Below are 20,160 nucleotides of genomic sequence, written 5' to 3' on the forward strand. Positions count from 1 at the left end.
GCTATATTATGGGCGTCAGCCCACTGAAGGAAGGTGATGATAGGTAGCCCTTTTCGTAGGTCACCTGAAGGTCGCAGAGAGTCTGGTGCCCGAATGTTGGTAGAAAAAATATGTGGTTTGTACTCTGTAGTAATTATTTGATTTTAATGACCAGCCTTGAAGAATAACAATTACTGCCATGGCAGCTCCACACAGTTGGTGTAGAACACCGGGAGAGATCAGCAATGCTCATTACTCTGCAGTGAGGACACCTCGTTGAAACTGGTCCAGCTTCAACATCAGTCAAGAAGGGGAGTGCAGGCACAGATCGCACACTCACTAGCGATTTTCCCAGTGTCGATGGCCACCCATGGCCCAGCGAATGTGATGTAGCGCGGGCAGTGCTGTGATCCTTTCTGGATGCCCCCTCTAGCACCACTCCCCAGGAGTCACAAAAAGCATTGGAGGTTGGCATCCCACGCATAGGACCTCTTCATGGCCGACACAAGCCCCACAGATGCAGGCAGATGGCCTGCGATTCCAGGTTTCACTCTTCTTCCCCCGCACACTCCCCCAGGTAGCAGGTTTCCCCTGAGATAGCTGTTACTGCAGTCTCTCAGCTCCTGGCGCTCAGTGTGTGTGTGCTGCTGGGTTCGCCCAATGTGGATTTCGCCGGTCTCCGAAAGGCAGAGCGGCCCTGCCGGAGAAACACTATAGGCTCCGGGCAATGGGCTCCTATCCCTACAGCACCATAGTGGGGAACACGTACCTCCGTAGGCTGCGCTGCCAGGTATTCACCACAGTAGGGAGGACCTGGCTTGGCAGTTCAGGCTGGACTGTTCCCATGGGAAGCAGGTTCAAGATTGAATTTCATATGGCTGGGTCCAAATTGGAATGGTGTGGTAAACAAAAAATACAATGGATTTAGGCCCAGACCTCTGACTGGGGGTGGGTGTTTGATATTGTTTGGCATTCCGTTTTTCATCTGTTCTTTTATTATTTTTATTTTTTTAATTTATTTTTTAATTTGTCGCTCTAAGTAGGAAGGATATGCCCAGGCGTGGGTCCGTGCTAGCCCTGCCACCGGATTCAAGCTAGCCTGGCTGATGAGGGGATGATACTTGTTTCCAGTCCAGGGAGGACATGGCCTGTCATTTCGGACAGGACAGGTCCCACGGGGAGCAAGGTCAAAACTGATTTGCCTAAACTGGAATGATGTGGTAAGCAAAAAAAAATGATTTGGGCCCAGATCTCTGACTGGGTGTGAATGTTTGACATTGTTCAACATTCCATCCATCATCTGTCCTTTTTGCATTAAAACAAAAGTAAGGTTGAGAATGCATTGCTCTGCTTTAGGTTTCAGACCGTCAGATGCAATAAAGAAGACTACCACACTGACAATCCATGGCAATATCTATGTTTTGTCAAGACAAATGAGTCTGCATATGCACTGGCTATTTGCTCATAGACCATCATTTATTTTATGATAATCTCTTAGAAGTCCTCTTTCTTGCCCGTGGGAGGGTGTAAGAAAGTGGGTTATTAGTTAAAGGAGGCGAGTACCCACCACAATAATACTCCCAGTCCTTGTGGAGGGTGAATCATAAACGTCATTAAATAAACATAAGCTCAAACCCCTGGCAGTTTATGGCACAGAGCAGACAATCTTAACACAGAGGTGATGTGTAAAGTGTTTATGCATTACTAAAACAGGAATCAAATTAAAATACAAAACATATAAAAATTCCAAAACAAACTAGAAAAACAGAGTAAAATTAATTAATAAACAAAATGACAATAAGGGATAAAAATCGGATACAAGGAACTGAAGATGTGAATTTTCAAATGTTAATTAACAATAAAGCCAAGAAGCAAAAAGTGCCAATGATAGTCAATGGTTGTGGTAGCTCGGAACCCAGATGCAATGACTGCGATGGAGCAGGAGTTGGATACTCCAACCAGGCTTGTTGTAGTCAAAGATGTTCCCTTCATACTTTATCCTTTAAGTCCAAATCCCCCACAGTAGTACACTTCTAAAGTCGCCCAGGACCTCGGGAGAGGCACTTAAAGACTCACAGGATGGCAGGCAGAGGCCAACAGTAATGTCCAGCACAGGTCCAGTTGCCTCTGGTCAGCTGTGCAGTTGCAGAAAAGGCCTCTTGTAGTTTGTGTTCCTACAGCTTTAACAGGAAGACAGTCATATGACCTTTGGAGACCACATCTGTGAACTGGGTACAAAAGGGATATCTGGTCTAGTCCTTTAGAACTCTTCTCAGGTCTCAAGACAGTAGGGTCAGCCCTCTTGTGATCTTCCAAATGTCCAGGGGTGTTCTGAAGTGGATGTCTGGAGATAACACATTCATCATTGGCATGAGCCAGTGAGTGGGAATGACCCCTGGGGTAAAGGTTTAAAGGGCCAACCCAACACTACCCTACTCACTTTGGGCATTTTCAGGCTGACCAAAGACTCTGCCACACTAAACCACGGCTCTAAGGGCTGGGGAGTATACTGTGGTAATCCTGGTGTCCTCCCAGATCTAACACCAAAATCCAGTTTAAAGTAGTCCCTGTATCTACAAAAAACTAAGAGACAGACGCCTGGTAGAACACGGCTGAACTTTCAGCAACCAGGTCCGTTGTTATTGGGGCCTGTCTGGCTGGCGGGACATCAGAAGGTCCCTACCCCAAGTGTCAGCTAACATTTGCCTGTGATAAAGGATGCCTCCTTAAAGTGCGCCCTAAGTGTCCTATAAAAAATGCCAACAAATATGTCAAGCAAAATGTGACATTCAAGCAAGACCGGCAACTTTAATGCCAAAAAGGTTCCTACCAGCACCCCCAAAATATTCAGGTTCAGATGGGTCATCTGTCCCAATTTAGGTCAGCATACTGTTTGCTCCTGGGATCAACTTCATACTTCTTCACACTTATTCAAATGCCAATTACTGGCTCACAGACGTAGGACAGCAAAAGGCAGATTTACCTTCCAGGGACTTCAGACAGGGCAAAGGTAATTAGTTAAAAGTTACTTTTCTGTAACAATAAGAAAAAACTGACTTCACCACTGAACTGGATTTTTAATTACTATTAAAAATAGTTGTTTAGACATTTTTCTATGTTGTCCCATACCTGAGCTACAGTATTAGTGTTGCATCCCACTGCTTTGCTGTGGAGCAGCCAACCCTGCTACACTGAAAATAGCTTTTAGGGCTTGTTCACTGTAAGGGCATGTTTAAAATTAAATGTTTACATGTCCTGCATCACACAACCTGCCTTATGGGACATAAGGCAGTCTGAGGGGGGACTTATTAATATTTAAATGGAAGGTTTAGGCCAGTCAAAAAGGGGTTATTTTGATATGTCGAATTTGCAGTTTTAAAACTGCACAGCCAGGCTATAATGGTAGGCCTGGAGACATGCATTACCGTACCACTTTAGTATATGGCACAATGAGAGCTGCTGTCCAATGGTAGCATTTAATTTACATGCCCTGGGTACAGTTGGCACTATATACTAGAGACTTATAAGTACATTAAATATGCCAATCAGGAGTATACCAATTTAACTATGTTGAAAAGAAGCGCACAAGCACTTTATCCCGGGTTAGCAAGGGTAAAGTGCACAGAGGTCTACAGCCAGAAAAAAATTGAGTTAAAAAAAAGGCAAAAAATCCATGTGGAACCTGCAGAAAGGGTACTTTTCCAACACAAGGCCATTAGCAAATCTCTGTAGGGACTCCCAAAGAGATCTGTCACGCCTTCCAAGTAAGGAATTCACGCTTGCATCTTACACAGAAAGAGTAGATGTTCCAAATACCTTGCACCCTACCGAATCTAGGTATTTCTTCTCTTTGTCTATAGGTACTGTTGTCAACAGTAGCATGGCTTTTCTTTGCTGACAAAATACAACAAAATCTGGGGCAAGATTATCTTTGAGAAACAGGGGGTCCCGCTCAGATGTTCTGTATTTCTTTGAAAGGAGTATTGGAGCTGCCTTAGCAAACAGATACCAGGATAAGGTCCACAGCAAGTTCTAGACAAATGTTTTCAAAATGATTGGAGGTTTTTGCCTTTGATGTGGGCCTATGTTTATTGTACTTAGTCACCCCTCTGGCTAGGAGCTCATCAAAGACATTTAGGTCATCTATTGAAGAATCTCTTGCTGGAGGAGAGTCTTACAATTTAGGAGAACACCTACTAGTTGAGGATCAAGGCGAGAAAAAAGATGAAGCCACTGTAGGAGTTTGAGAGACTGAAGAAGAGTGAGCTCCACGTGTAGTAAGAGAACAAGGATGCCTGGAAGTATGCAACCTTATGCAAGAATGTCTCCTTGATGATGAATGACATGATCTGTGTCTAGAGCAGAAAGACATCTTCTTAGAGAGGTAGGCACTGGACAAATTGGGCTGGTGGAACCATCAGGTCACTTGGAAACAACAGGTGTTTAAGGAAGTGCATGAACCAGTACCTGCAAAAGCATAGCCTACCAAGTGGCAGTACGGAGGAGAGAGGCGCTGAAGCATTACATGGAGTGGCTTGCTTTCCTGATTTGTGGGGAAGGAGTGGGAGTACTTTATACATTTACTGGCAGGATATTGAGAACCTCATGCTGCTAAGCCCCCTGCCCTTTTCAGCTGGGATTCGGATTGTCTCGAGTCAGATTTTGAATAAAATATATAATAATTACACAGCCCAAAACCACTACTTGTGAGATGGACTTTTACCACAATATCTTGTAAGGATCCATTATCAGAGGCACATATTTTGTACATTATATTATCTCAAGTGTCCAGCTTTTTACAAGGTTAGTTTCACCACAAGTCTACATGAGGCATAAACATGTTACCTGATATCCTGATATCCTAGATCAGATGATCCCAGAAAAAACAGCTGCCAGCTTCCAGACCATTCACCATCAGAGTCTGTAGCAACTGCATTATCCATTTATCTGGTCAATGTTACAGACTGAATCACGGTAAGGATTTTTTTTTTTTTTTTTTTAAATAATAATTTTCTCTCTTGCATACAAATTCAAATTGACGCTACAAAAACGAATCCAGTTTCTGGTGCAAACATAGCTCTGAGGAAAACAGTCCGTAAGTAAGGAATAGTGTATTCCTAATTCCCATGCTAGTATTAAGGTTTGAGTTGAATTCAAGGAACTGCTTCTCTACACAGTGTAAACAAATCATTAGAGCGAAAGCACATTAACACATAGAACTCTTTCAGCCACTCCCCTTGCCGGATTCTTCAAAGTTCAGAGTAATGCAATGATATTGTCTAACAAGTCTTCCTTTCATAGGTGAGAGTTTACCAAAAAATGTAAATATATGCATAAGTATATTAGGCTGTCTTCCACAGCACAAATTGGAGAGAGTTATATACTGACCAACAGCATCATCTCGATCCAGCATTCCCTCTCTGCAGTACCATACTTAAAACTCTTTCCCTCATCTAGCCATTCTATACCTCTGGTGTGCATAACAACAGAGTTGGTGCTACTGGAAGGTTGGCAAATTGATGGTACTGCAGGTTCTGTCAAAGAAAATCTTTAAAGTGATGCTACAGAAGAAATGCCAAGATGCACTACAAGCAGATAATTTATGTAAAGGTGAACTTGGCTTCTGGCTTAAAGATTGCCTCCTCTGGAGAGTAAGGAACACAGGTGAAGAGCAGTACCCAAACAGAGGAACACACCAGAAACGTTGAGCCCGAACAGAGGTTCCCTCTCATTAAGAGAAAGGAAAGTCAAGCACCTAGCGATGCCCTAGGAGTGGCTTTCATAAACTAAAGGAGCCTCAAATACTGCAAACTGGACACAGAGTTCATCTTCTCAGATGTTTTCTGCTTGTAGTGCATCTTGGAACTTCTTCTGTAAGTCACTTGAAATAATTTTCTTGCATCCAAGGAACATAACTCTTCAAAGAATTTCCTTGCATCTTTGGAACTTTTTAGCCTCTTCCGGCGCTGTCTTCAGATGCCTCACGTTAGTTACTAGGTAAGGAGACCTATATTTAGTTGTTTGGATTGTGAAACATGTTGGATTCTTGAACTGTCCCATGCACCTAGAACTAGAACTCAACCTCAACTTCTAAGTTGTGCTTTAACAACTATATCTTGGGCCTTCACAGAGTTATTTATAAATCCTGAGTAACCTCTGTTTCTGTTTGGTGCCTTAAGCTGTGGATTTTTAACAGCTGTGAATAGGCCATCAGAACAAGGCGAGTGTCACAATGATAACCTTGGCTCTAGCAAGATCAAAGTCCTCTAAAAGGTCTTGTACCATTGATACGTTGAGTGTTTGGTCTAGCATACATGTTACTAGAGTGTTTCTTGTTTATTTTTCAGGTTCTGTACAATGTTACCAATTATGTGAAATCCATGTAAAATGAAAAAGTGTTTGCAATTGAAATGTATGTAAGAGCAGAGAGTAGCAGAAGTCTTGCGTTCTGTTTAGTACAAAGATGTATTATTCATGCGAGACTGTAGGACTCCCCAGAGAGCTTCCATTTGATAAAACCAGCTGTGTGACTACAACCCAACTTGTGCCTTATCTCATGTCGGTGTCCCCATTGCCTTTTGACGTCATCAATATAGAGCAGTCTTGGGCTCGTTTATCACTGTGGATGGGGAAGGGGGACAGGAGGGTTCCATGTCATTTCAGCAGAAATATTGATAGGTACAAGGTAGTGGCAATGATCCTTATGGCAACATTCCGCTCAGTTCTTTTAGATGAAGGACAAGGGTAGTATGAGACCTACATCCTTCTAAAATGTATGCTTTTAAACTGCACACTCTCTTGATGATTCTAGAAAAATGAAAAAAAAGGTTAGCATAAGTTTTTGAGAGCAAGAACATGTGGGGTACATTTTTTTGTTCGCTTTCAGAAGTTGGTTTACATAGCTATAATAAATAAACGCTGTTCTGGTCCTCTTTATTGTACATTAAAAAGTTTATTGAAAATACACAACAAAGTGAGTGTAGGTTTTGTGATCACTTATGTACATGCCGAACACTAGTGAAAGAAAAGAGGACCAGCGCCAGATGCCTTACAAACATGATGTTTTCAGGCTATTCATCCTATGATTTATCTTGAATGGCTCTCAAACATGTAGATGTACAGAAATAGAAAGCATGTTTCAGAATCGGAACACAGATTCACAAACTGATCAACTAAACTACTGAAATATCGGGTTTATTTTCTACAGGTGACCAGATTTATTTAACTTCAGCGTGGTATTTTACAAAGGCAATTCTAATGATCCAGTTTTCCCAGACTGACTAAAGAAATTGCATGCCGATTTTACTAAACAAATCCAGATTACATGTTTACACCAGGTGAATTAAACTTGCTCAGATTTGTTCCAGTCTGCTGGGAAGGTGTTGTCCATATTTTTTTTTTAAGTGACAGTGTAAGAGACTCGGGAACAAATACACAGCCTTCAATTCTATCGAGCCATGTGTTTTTGGCTTTCCTAAGCTGTGGCCATGTGAAGATGATATGGCCCTTTTCCTAAAGAATTTTCGATCCTATTTTATGAATGAAAACTCAACCGTCTTCACAAATACATTAACTTGCCTTACTCAATTCTTTCTTCCTTGTGCAACTGAATCAGTTCACTGGACATCCGTGAGCATTCCCTTTTAAAGCCACTTTATTAGCAATACAGGAGGGCACTTAATTAAATAACTATCGCAGTTCCTAGAGTAAACTCTTGCCATTTGTTAGTCTACATGAGATCTTGCTATCGAAATTTGTTATTTGATCCTTTTTTTTTAACGATAATCAATTTGAATTCAGGAAGAATGGGACGTTACAATGCAATCTACAAAAATGTCAGAATTTCAGAAAAATACTCTCAGCGATAACTTAGATGGCATACTTCTATTACCTTTTACTTCTTTGTAATTTTAATTTTCTGGGCTGAGTTTCTACTTTTTTTATGTTTTCTGTGATAAGGGTATCAGGACTGCAGCATATTTTCAGAGGGGAGATTTTCACAACAGAGGCAACATCTTCAGAGCATAATACAGTTTTGTTTTGGTTTCTCGGTTCCAGGGAATTTGCGGAAGCAGGGCCCAAAAGCGCAATCTTTGTGGAAACAAGGGTACTCAAGCTTTGACTACACACCACTGGATGTAAAGTCTGCACTGGGCACTCAATACTGCTCTCTTGACTTTTATTCACATCCGTAGGGATACAGCTATCCTTTCCGTAGGCTGCTTTCTTGCTTTTGTTCGGATTTTCGTCAGAGAAATGTCTTCTGCGCTTCTGCTGTGCTGGGGCTGCTCCTCCATTTTGATTTCCATCTAGCAATTGTGATTCAGAGCTACTTGGCTGTTTCCTGCATAAAGTTCCTGCCTTGAAACACTCCACAGAATTAGGTTTTTGCTGGCTGCTGTCATCATTTGGCTGTCTCGGATTAGCATCAAATTCCAATTCTGGAAGACAAGGCTCCACGCTGCTAGCAGCTGTTGTTAAGCTGTCCAGTGGCTGTCCTGCTCTGTTAATTAACTCATTAGAAGGAGTTTCTTCATTTTTTCGATGGCTGTTTTCAGAGTTGTTTGGTTCAAGAAGCATTTTTCTGGCTGAAGCCTCTATGATTTGTCCTTTTGTTTTTGTCTTCTTTATGCTGTCATAAAACACAAAAATACAGATGTATATGCATCAGTAAAAACAAATGTAAACTAATTCCAATTTAGGGCATTATGCATTTTGGTTGATGATCAACAACCATTCCATATGAAGGTGTTTTAATGCTCCTCTTATCTCTGACAAACAGTGTTGCAGAAACAATGTTTGTAAAACCCCCTTCTATTTTTCCACCACACCACACAAATCCAATGAATTAATAATGACGCTGCTCTGAAGGAGGTTAGACTTTCTTCCAGCTGGCGAAGCTTGATTTCTTGCAGATGCAAGGGGTCAACTCTACATTTGCGTATTCATTTCTAGGATTGGTTGAATGAAGCGTGCAATACTCAAACAACCCTCTTTCTTTGTACAAACTGTCTCCCAGGACAATCACTAATATCACTGCTCTCACTTCTCTATTGAAATCAGGCCCACTAACTGACCAGCTGGGGAAGGATGAGGTCATGGCTTCCTTGAAGACATTCAAAAATACATGGAAGGGAAAGGGAAGAATTCACAGGAGAGAAGCAAGAGTGCTGTATATCAGTTTCTTCTACATTCCTTGTTAGCTACAAAAGTAAAGACCACATAGACTTCACAAGCAAGCTATCGAGTAACTGCCACAAAAGCGGAAAATGGTTTAAAGTTTCAAAATTTCAGTTAAAGTCGAAGTCTCCAGAATAAAGCAATTTAAAGAAAACGATCTTAAGTAATTTGTAAACTTTAATTAACAGTTCAACTTCAATTAGTAACTGGAAAGTTCAATGTTCTTTAGCCTGCCAGGGTATGTGGAGAAAGGGTGCGGTATCTGGACTGCTGATGGCACTGAAGGAGCCTCCAGCAGCCCTCCTACATAGCATACTCAGTGGCCTAACAAAAAGATGGGCACCCCTGAAGAATGTGAAGGGGAGTCTTGAGTTTACCATATTTCACAGATATTCGTTGGCCCTGGTCTGAATGGGGGACCCTAGAAGAGAAGACAGGGGGTCCTGAAGGGTTGTGCCCCTCGCCCCTCCACACCCCCTGCGCAGCAGGGGCCTGCATAATGTCCCTGAACATACCTGTACATACCATCACTCCGTTTCAGCCATGTTCAACAAATCCGATACACTACTTGCAAAGTCTGCTTACTAACAACGCAACATCCAGTCAGGCCAACGTGAATATGCTAATTGTAAACAATAAAGTAAGCGGGTACACCTACATTTCCTTAAGAATGAATTGCTGTTTCTTTGTGGCCGACGGAACGCTAGCATTTCCATTTTCTGTGCGTTCAATAAAATATTGAGATGTCCCACCGGAAACGCTGTCTTTCTACTCAAAAAGAATACAAAACAGTGCAAATTAACTCCCATATCACCACTGTTCTTAAAAGAACGGACATTTTTTGTTTAATGCTGACAGACTGTGGCACATAGGTTACATACTTTTTATTTTGTTACCGGTGATACTGTAAAGCAGGACTGGGGAACAAAACACAGCACTGGCAAATTTTATCACATTTGCCCCCGTCGTAAGCTTATCTAGTCTGACTGCAACCAGTAATACCTTTTACAGCATAAACATGATAATTCACAGTGCACCTCTAGTGATTGTGAGCGTGCAAATGTTGAAAAAAAGGAACGAACTATACCTGCCACATAAGAAAGTAAGTGCATGAAGCTTGTTTAGTTAATTGAAAACAAAATGCTTAAAAATCAATCTCTCAGCAAATTTGCAAAGGTTACAAAAAAATGTTTGAGACAAAGTACAACATTCAAATAATTTCCATGTCGAGCTGTAAACACTGATAACATTAAATATTCTAGCAAATGTGTATACCTACAGGACTGAATTGTGGGCACACCGAATAAACAACATCCGTTGCAGCATTTTATCTTTGGAGGTTGCAAAGAACACATAGAGATAATGTTTGCTTTAAGACCATTAAAACACCGAGTAACAAGCAGGGGCAAAGCCGATAGGTCTGCCAAAGTACAAAATTCAAATGAATTTCAGGCCAAGGTGTAAACATTGGTCAATTTAAATACTGTAGCAACTGCCTAAATCTAGTCGAGGATTGAATTGTCTGTACACCTACAATAAACAACATCCTTTGCAGCATTTCACTTTTGGAGGTTACTGAAAACACAGGGTCGTGGAGATTAGGTTTGCTTTAAAACCACTAAACATCGGGTAATAACCAGTGGCAAAGCCAGAAAGAGTGCTATCCTTTTGGCTTTGTCAAAGTTGGTTTTCTCAGATTTTGTAAAACCTTATTTTTTTGGTTACCAGGGTTCTGCCAAATAAACACATAAACAATGACGAAAAGCAAAAATCCGTTTTGTCTCACAAACATACTTTGCAATTGCAGTCCCTGGTACTGAAGGGAACTACTTTGTGTGGATGTGCTCTTTGAAAAACAGAACGCTATCATTCACACTGAGGTTAGCCAGTGGGCTGAAGTGGGCTGCCCCACTGACCATGCTTTAGTGGGTGGTAGGAAAATGACAATACTAGACCAATGGATGAGTATGGCTTGCTCAAATCTATCTATCTATCTATCTATCTATCTATCTATCTATCTATCTATCTATCTATCTATCTATCTTTCTCTTAAAAAAAAACAAAGGTTACAGGGACGTTATAGTTAGGTTCTCAATTTACTCGCCCAAAACCACAGAAATTCGGCAGTTAATTATATGAAGTAACTATAACTTGCACCCTAAAGTAACTATAACTCGCGCCCCCCACATGCACTGTTTTCTCTTCAATAATTTGATTGGCAACGTTTCACTGATATGTGTAATGACGTTATAAATGTTGTCAGGAGTGCTGTAATATCTGGGGTTATTAGCAGTGCATGGCGAGGGCGTGAGTTATAGTTTTCTTAGGGCACAAGCTATAATTACTTGAAATAACTCTAACTGCTGAATTTCTGTGGTTTGTGCGAGTAAATTCAGAACCTAACTATAACGTCGCTGTAACCTTTGTTTTTTTTAGGTAACTTTCTATGTCTGTTTTTATATTTTTGTTTTTTTTTCTGTGAATTTCTATGTTTGTTTTTTCTTTTTAACGTAAAGTAAATTTAATTACTATACGTTAATCCAACCACCGTGGCTGCAGGCCTTGCGGCTACCCCCTATAACCATTCAACCCCGCACCATGCACGCATTCAGCTATATGCGGTGGGGGCTGCCCACAGGGCCTGGCCTTTACCCATGAAGATGCTAAAAATATGCTGGGGCTGTGCACCCTCATCCCCTTTTTCTCTGCCCTCCTTTGACAGATCACCCTGAAACTTCCCATGTGCAACAAGATTCTTCAGCACACTTTTTTGGGAACATTTTGTGAAGATTCAAACTATGCCAAAGATACAGGCAAGTCAAAGAATTCTTATTCTTTGGAAACTAGTGTGTGTGTGGGGGTTCAAAAAAGTGTGTTTCCAATGTTAATTCCCTTAGGGATTTTGAACACAACTACAGGCCGACCTGCTTGACAGAATTACACCAAATTTGGCAGAAAACTAGCTCTTTGCCCAGAAAAACCACGTTTTGTTCTTTAGTGTAAATCCGTTAAATAGTTTTCGAGATATTAAAGGAAAAAGATATTTGTATATCTGGGCAGACGCTAAGCGCATATCTTATGGTAAGATTTATTTTATTGTCAGCACTTCAACCAAGAAGTGCTTGCTGGCAGCCATCTTGGGACCAATATACATGATAGCACCCCACTGAAATGCGCTGTAGTGAATAGAAGGTTTTGAGGGTCACAAAAAGGAGAACATATAAAGGGTGATAACAAATTTTAGTTACAATATAAATCATTTGTTGATGGTACCATACTCATTTTAGGATTTGTGGTGTGTTCTAAGGTGATTTTACCCTGTTGGGATGTCATGAATCATGTTTGAGAGAAAACAGTTTTCTTATGATTTTCCCATAGAGGTTATGGCAGGTGCTCCAGAAGCTAAAATGAGAGCATCTTTTCTGTAAATTCACGCTATCGCTCTCAGCCATATGAAAATGAAGGCTGCCATTCTCAGTAAAACATGAACTTCCAACAGGACCAGGCTCTCAGGTGATTCCCATGTGTTCTACTGCAGCCTCTCAGAGTGTTGTACAGAGCAACTAGAGCGCTAACAGTCTTACTTATGACAAAAGTGTGACACACCCGAAGCCATTTTGATTGACTCAAACTAATAGAAACCAAAAACATTTAATTTAGAAAGGAACAAAATAAGGGGGTTAATTTTGTCATAAAGATTATATTTAGTGCTGTAGAAAGAAAAATTAGGACACGTTTTGAGCGAGTTCTCACATATCTTCCTCTTCTATTTCATGAAAACATTCTGAAATGCAGACTGAAACATGCACTCTCAGCACCAGCAGCAGACTGCCATTTAACTCCCTGGTGATCAGCGGCTTTACTACAATGTTATAATGAGCAACTAGAGTGCTAATATTCTAAATTTATGCCAAAAGTGTGACACATCTGAACGCCATTTTGATGGAATCTAAGTTGAAAACTGAAAGCATTTTCTACTGAGGATACTGCAGTAAATGAGAAAAGTAGGAAGCTTCATAACAAATAAGTCTCACAAGATGGCCTACGAGGAAAAAAGAGCCCAAATGTAGAAAAAATATCCCCCAAATGTAGCACCAATATAGCCCAATGACAGAAGTGGGCAAAACACTTAATTTCTTTATTTTTTTTGCAGTTTTATATAGTGCAGACTTGACCCAGATTTACTGAAGTGCTTTACAATCGCATCAGTGACATTACACAAGGGCACATTCATTTCGGTTTTAGGCATGGGAGATTAAATGATTTGCCTAGAATCACAGGATTTCAAGCTGACGCCGAAACTCGAACCTGGCTCCCCAGTTGCAAAGTCTGCAGCTCTGGCCGTAATGCCACATCCTCTCCCCTAAGTGAAACATGTGATCAACTGGATGAAAAAACATAAATATAGCAAATAATTTGAAAGTGCTTTGTCACTATTTTAGTAACAAAGCACTTTTAAATAATTTGCTATCTTGTCCTTATTTTAGTTTTTAGAGCACTGACAATTTCTATGGAAATAAGACCCTTTCATTTTTATAATTTCTAAAGGAAATGCTTTAGATATTAGAGTTCTGATTCCATTAAGATGACGTCAGGCGTGCCACACTTTTGTAATAAATACAGAATATTAGCAATCTAGTTGTTGAGTAGAATACTGTTTGGAGGCAGCGGCTGGGGACACAGACTCGGACAATTAAGGGCAGGGAAGAGGGTGAAGAAGCAACAAGTTGACCACGCTGGGAGGGACAGTGGCAGCACAATGCACCATGGAGGGCAGGGGAAAGCAGGGCAGGGGCAACAAACCAACCATGACAGACAGGCAAGAGAGGCTGTGGCAATATAACAGACCACTGAGGGCAGAAGGAAGAGGCAGTGGCAGTACAACCATACATGCCAACAGATCTGATTCAGGCTGGAGACTCTAGATGTTTTAAGACCAAAAGGCCTTCACTGCAACTGTCTCCTGTCTAAAATCTAATCTTTCTTAATATAAGTCTATAGGGAAAATTAATTTCCCCGATTATTATTATTTTTTAATTTCCCTCTAACCAAGTTCAGAATGCTGGCAAGTATACTACTTTGGATCATGGAGGGCAGTAGGAATGGGGTAGGGACATGGACTCGGATAACAGTGGACAGGAGGAAGAAGGGTAGGGGCACAAGTCTGACCTTATAGGGCAGGCGTCAGGGGTTGCAGCAGCACAATATACCACACAAGGCAATCAGGACGGCAGTGCAGCACAACGGACCATGGAAAGCAATAAGAAGGGGACAGGGCCATGCACATGGACATCAGAAAGCAGAGGGGTAAGAGATAAGGGAAGCAAGCAGACCATACTGGACAGACAGGTGGGACAGTTGCAGGAGGGGTGGGGCAGGAGAACAACAATGAAACACACAAGGCAGGAGGGAGGGGATAGGGGCCTGCACATGTAAAACAGAGGGGGAGTAGGGAAGGAGGCAGGGCAGGAGTGGCAAGCTGACCATGGAAGGCAGGCGGGATGGGAACTGGAAGCACAACAACATGGAAGGCAACAGTGAGACTATAATGGCATACACACAGACAACGGAGGGAATGTCTGGGGCAGAAAGCTGACCACACAGGGCAGATGGGAGGGACTGTGGCAGTACAAAAGACCATGCATGGCAAGTGGTAGGGTTAGTGGCATCACAATGGCCAAGGTGGGCAAGAGGGAGGGGACAGAGGCATGCACAAAGAACAAATGAGGACAGAAGGGACAAGTAAGGGCTGGGCCGGGGAAGGGGCTTCACAACAGACCACGCAGGCCAGGGCAGGAGGAGCAGTTGCAGTACAAAAGAACATGGAGGGCAAAATGGAGTGGCAGTAAAAATGGATCACCGAGGACAGGAGGGAGGGGATAGGGGCATGGAACTCTGACAGGCAAGGTGGAGGTGGCAGGGACAGACAACAGCCATCTGACAATGCTGGGCAGGTGGGGGGGCAGTGGCAGCTCAACAGAACACTCAGGGGCAGATCGAAGGGGCAGTGGCAGGCCCATGGAACATGATGGACAAAAGGGTGGGAGCAGGGGCATGCACACAGACATCGGAGGGCAGGGGGAAGGCGGGTAGGGCTTGCAAGCTAAGCACAGAGGCTAAGCAGGAGGGCAATGATGGGACATAGAATGGGTAATGGAGGGCAGGTATATCAAGCTAAATGGAGGGCACTGGCAGCACACTGGACCATGCAGGGCAGGAGGGAGAGGGCTGGTGCATGGATTCAGACAACAGAGGGTAGGGAGGATGTGGGTGAGGCAGCAAGATAACTGTTGCGGGAAGGGCAGTGGCAGAACAACGGCCGCACAGGGCTGTAATGAGGGAGCAAGAACATGGACTTGGACAATGGATGGCAAGAAAAAAGGGGGGCAGGAGCAGCAACCTTGGGTGGGGACACCACAATTCCAGGCCAGGCCCTGCATCCAACCCCTTACTCCTCATCGTGCATTGTGATGAGCATCTTACTTAAACTTTAAACAACCCTAGAAATTCACTGAAAAAACAAAAGGTTACAGGGTCATTATAGTTAAGAACTAGAACTTAAAAAAACCTTTTTAAAACTCACTAAAAAAACCTAAAGGCTACAGGGACATTATAGTTAGGTTCTGATTTACCACGTACAAAATCACAGAAGTTCAGCTATTATACTTAGACATATTTCAAGTAACTATAACTTGTGCCCTAAGGTAACTGTAACTCGCACCCTCGCCATGCACTGCTAATTACCCCAGATATTACATCACTCATGACATCTTCTATGACATCTTCGATACTATCACTGTAACATTTGCAGTAAAATTATTGATGAGAAAACTGTGCATGGCGAAGGTGTGAGTTACAGTTACCTCAGGACACGAGTTATATATACTCAAAATAACTAACTATAATAGGTGGATTTCTACGTTTTTGTGCAAGTAAAATCTGAACCTAACTGTAACATCCTTGCAACCTTGTTTTTCCTGTGTATAAGTATGTGTATATATATACATATATATATATAGAAACACACACATATATATATATATATACATAAATATATACACACACACACACATATTTATATATATATACATATATATATATATAAAAATATATATATATTTTTAATTACAGCTGCACTGAGGGTACACGGTCATCCCCTTTATATGTACCAACAGATTTCAGCCATTTAAACCACATAAGTTTCTCATAATCCGAGTTTCCAATTGGGCATTCAAGTCCTGAGACTCAAAATAGAGTCCTGCGGCTCAGCACTGGCAAACAAAGACACACAATGCCTGCAGCCACCCTGGACATTCGAGATTCAATGACTTCAAATAAGTTAAAGAGAACCACTAAAACCCTAATAAAATATGTTTCTTGGGACAAGGCTCCAGTAGAGAGCCATGAATAATCCTCTTAATTTTTTAGACCCCCCCCAAAACATGGAACTCTAATGCAAAAACCCACCATGTTATCACTAGATTTAAAAAAAATGTTTTGAACTGCCTTATCTGCACTTCTCCTGCAGTGTCAACCGTTGCTCAATTATGGACAGGATCAGAAAATCACATGCAGTGTCTATTCACTGATAAATTGTAGAGTAGAGTGTTTGTGTTCCATGGGGCCCTGTCCTCTGTTGAGAGAGAGGGGTGGACTCTGTCAACTCTATCAAGGGACAGAAGGTGCGCCTGATGAGTCCTGTTTTCAGATATCTTGTACATGAAGACAGATTTGGTAGGTTTCTTAGGTCTGCACTTTTGAGTTCCAGAGGTGTGTGCCTAGAAATTTAATTGTACGTCCTCCTTGTGCCTTTCTAAGAAATATTGTTAGCGCCTTCAGATTTACTTCCATCGTTCTGAGGCTACGACTTTGTGTACAGAGCAGTGTTTACTTTGCAAGTGGTTTGAGGGCAAACCCTTTTACAAAATAACATTGATCTGCACATTTTGAAAATTATGCAGAGAAGCATAAATGTAGTTCTCTGTGCCACTGGGAGCAAGTGACGTTCTTTTAAAGTCAGGGTTGCCTCAAAGAACCCATTGAGACTGGCAAAGTTTAGCAACGTCATTTTGCATTGTTTAATTTTAATAGGTCCTTCTTGTGTTCCCTTGCTTAAATTATAAGTAACAGACAAGCCACTGTATGACCATGGCCCTGTAGACTATAATTCAATGTCTTAACTGAAGCAGAAGAAGGACCGTTTTAAGTATCACCAATTACAGATTTTTATTTTTCATGGCTGCTGTGATTTGCCATGCAAACCAGAAGCTTTTGTTTGAGATCCTTTACTAGGTGAACTGTGGGTGAAGCAGCTCTAGCTCCATCATCCATTTTTACTTGAGACTATGTTCAGGGTGTTTCAGGTTAGAAGGATTTAGACTCTGTTCCATTCAAGAGACGAAAACCTGCTGTCTTCCATAGCTGGATGTGTTTTAGACAAGTTGTTTTATCCTTTTTCTGATGTGAAGGTTTGCCCTGTTGGAGGTACATTTTTATTTCTTCTGTGTACCTTTGGAATTACGGCAGGCAATAGGAAATGTTTCACAATACCTACTCATGTATAGGTCAAAAAATACCGGGGGTTAAAGAGATCCTTGGTGTATTACCCAGTAATATGTTTCGGAGATGAAGATGGAGACTAAATTCTGATTTGCTGACTTCATATGGAGAGGAACGAATGACAATTTTGTAGTGCTGTTTTGCTTATTTCTGACAATTTCTAAATACGCAAGAATAATCTTTGGGCTTATCTGACGGTTATCTTCATGCTTTAGAAAGGTCAAGTTGGATCAGTTTTCATTTTATCAGTATCAATGGAGCTGATACTGTGAGAGTGTGAATTTTCTAATATGTTTTAGTGATAATTTTCATGATAGTGAATTAACATGCAAAATACGGATGACTTTTGAAAATGTTTGCCATAATTCATTTCTGTTCTTTGACTGAGCAAAATTCTAACTAAAGTTGTGGTTATTTTCTGTGGTTCAATGCTTACATAAAAGTGTTCTAAATTGATTAATAGATGCTTACACAGCTACCCCTAATGGGTTGCTGTATTACGTCTTACACGGTCAAGTTTGCTAAAGTTGTTGCATAAGTTGAATGTTCTATTGTCTGAAATTGTCACTAGTATGTGTTTTTTTCCTCGAGGATGGAAGTAGATGTTACATTGTGAGAAGTTTCTTCCTGAGAAGAGAAGTTTAGACGAGATGGAACAATGGAGTCACAGACGAGACAGAGAGGAAAAGTTACTGTTATGAATGTACCCTGATTATTGTTGATATCTTAACAATTTAGGGTATCAATTAGACTTACTATTGGTTGAATCGTAACCACCCCATGTACTGACCAATCATAAACTTTTTGAAGATTATTATAGCAACCGGAGTAGGATTTTTCTACAGTCAGACTCCATGACAGACTCCATGATAGATTCGATAGATAGACTCTAAGAGATTCTGTTAGACTTTAAGAGAAGAGAAGAGTGAGAGACTCTAGAGAGAGATCCTTAGTTCGAGTTCCTGATGGTTCGAGTTATACTAGCAGTGTGGGTTTAGCTGTCAGTAGGCCCGATCTTCCGAAGACTTACCTGATGGTGTCCCTTTGCTGAAGTAGACTGCATGTTGTTATTCTATAGGAAATGTATGAAACTGCATTGTTATATGTGTCTCTTTTGCTTTGCAGGTACCAGCTGAAACATATAGCTTAAATGCTGCATATTAATAATAATGTTTTATAATAACCCGAGTTAGTATGATTTTCTAAATTTGAGTTTCTAAATTCTTTTACATGAAGTCCAACATGTCAATGCTAATTTGTGGTTAGTGAGGGAATTAATTTTCAAATGCTCGAGATTCATATTGACACTCTTTGATTGCTTGTACTAATGTGTACATTTCCATTATTACCGATTCTGGTGTTATTAATCAGTGTTATGATTTTGGAGATTATTTGCTGCATTGTTTTGATTAAACTCAGATTTATAAGACGTTCTAATCAGCCATTATTGATTCTATATGCTTATCACTTATGTTTGAGAGTTATTTTCGTGACATTAGCATTGTTAATCTAGTGAAATAAATCCATAATTCTTATTAATAAACTGGTGTTGTTATTGTTTGAGGTTCAGAATTCTAAATATATTGTTTACTGTTGTTAATCACACTGCCCATTGATGACATCCCCTCATTCATTTGTCACGTCAATCCATTGACCTCTTGCGCAGAATCCACTATTCAGTTTAAGGTAATAGCTAGGATTACGTGGCGCTGCAGCAATACCCACAGGAACTGTGCCCACCACAGACTACGGCAGTGCCCACCCCACTACAAAAATGCTACCAGTGCATATGTTAACACTCTCAACTAGGTATGCCCCTGAAATAGTGCAATACAACAAAATGGGTTGTGGTTCATCAGCTACCCTTCGTCTCCGTGCAGGGGCCTCCTCATCACTTTTGTATCTGTATACTCTGCAAGTATGCTACGAAAACACCCATGCAATTACGATTGCTAAAGGGACTGTGTACGGAGATATAGAGTTTTATAATCTCAAATACTGTGAAAGTGCTGGAGTGGGCACAAACACTGTCAGGATATATCACCAGAATACCTAAAATACTGTTGTAGTTCTGGTAGTACAGGTAAGGACTGTATGTTGATCATGTCTCTATCTCCTCTGTCTTGAATTTATCTTCATATTTAACAAATTCTACAATTAGTGTAAATTAAATCACGTCACTAACAATACATGCAAGGAAAGATTATTTTGTAACTACTGGCATCACTAAAAAAGAGTATTACTCATGAGAAAGTTACTGATTCCTCAAAACATTTTCAGACACCTATCTCAATACGGCAGTTTGCACATTTCAAAATGTAAATAAAAGGGTTAATGTTGTGCCTAACATAAAATGTATTCATGTTTGATCAACAAATATTTGGGCAACTGTAGGGAACTGATAAGGCAGCAAAGTTTGCCCCTGTTAAGCAACGTGATTCT

At 41.0% G+C, this 20,160-nt stretch overlaps 1 protein-coding gene across 1 annotated transcript in view; it reads right to left on the minus strand.

Moving 5' to 3' along the window:
* Positions 1-6,908: 6,908 nt before the first annotated feature.
* The window catches only part of SLX4IP (SLX4 interacting protein), a 655,245-nt gene continuing 641,993 nt past the window's right edge, over positions 6,909-20,160 (minus strand). The window contains exons 7-8 of the mRNA XM_069234115.1: positions 9,818-9,927; positions 6,909-8,611 (exon numbers count right to left, since the gene is read on the minus strand). Coding sequence (XP_069090216.1) covers positions 7,867-8,611; positions 9,818-9,927 — 855 coding nt within the window. The 3' untranslated portion in view covers positions 6,909-7,866. The remainder of the gene's footprint in view (positions 8,612-9,817; positions 9,928-20,160) is intronic.

Source organism: Pleurodeles waltl, chromosome 5 (assembly GCF_031143425.1).
Source record: "Pleurodeles waltl isolate 20211129_DDA chromosome 5, aPleWal1.hap1.20221129, whole genome shotgun sequence".
Classification (NCBI taxonomy): Eukaryota; Metazoa; Chordata; class Amphibia; order Caudata; family Salamandridae; genus Pleurodeles; species Pleurodeles waltl.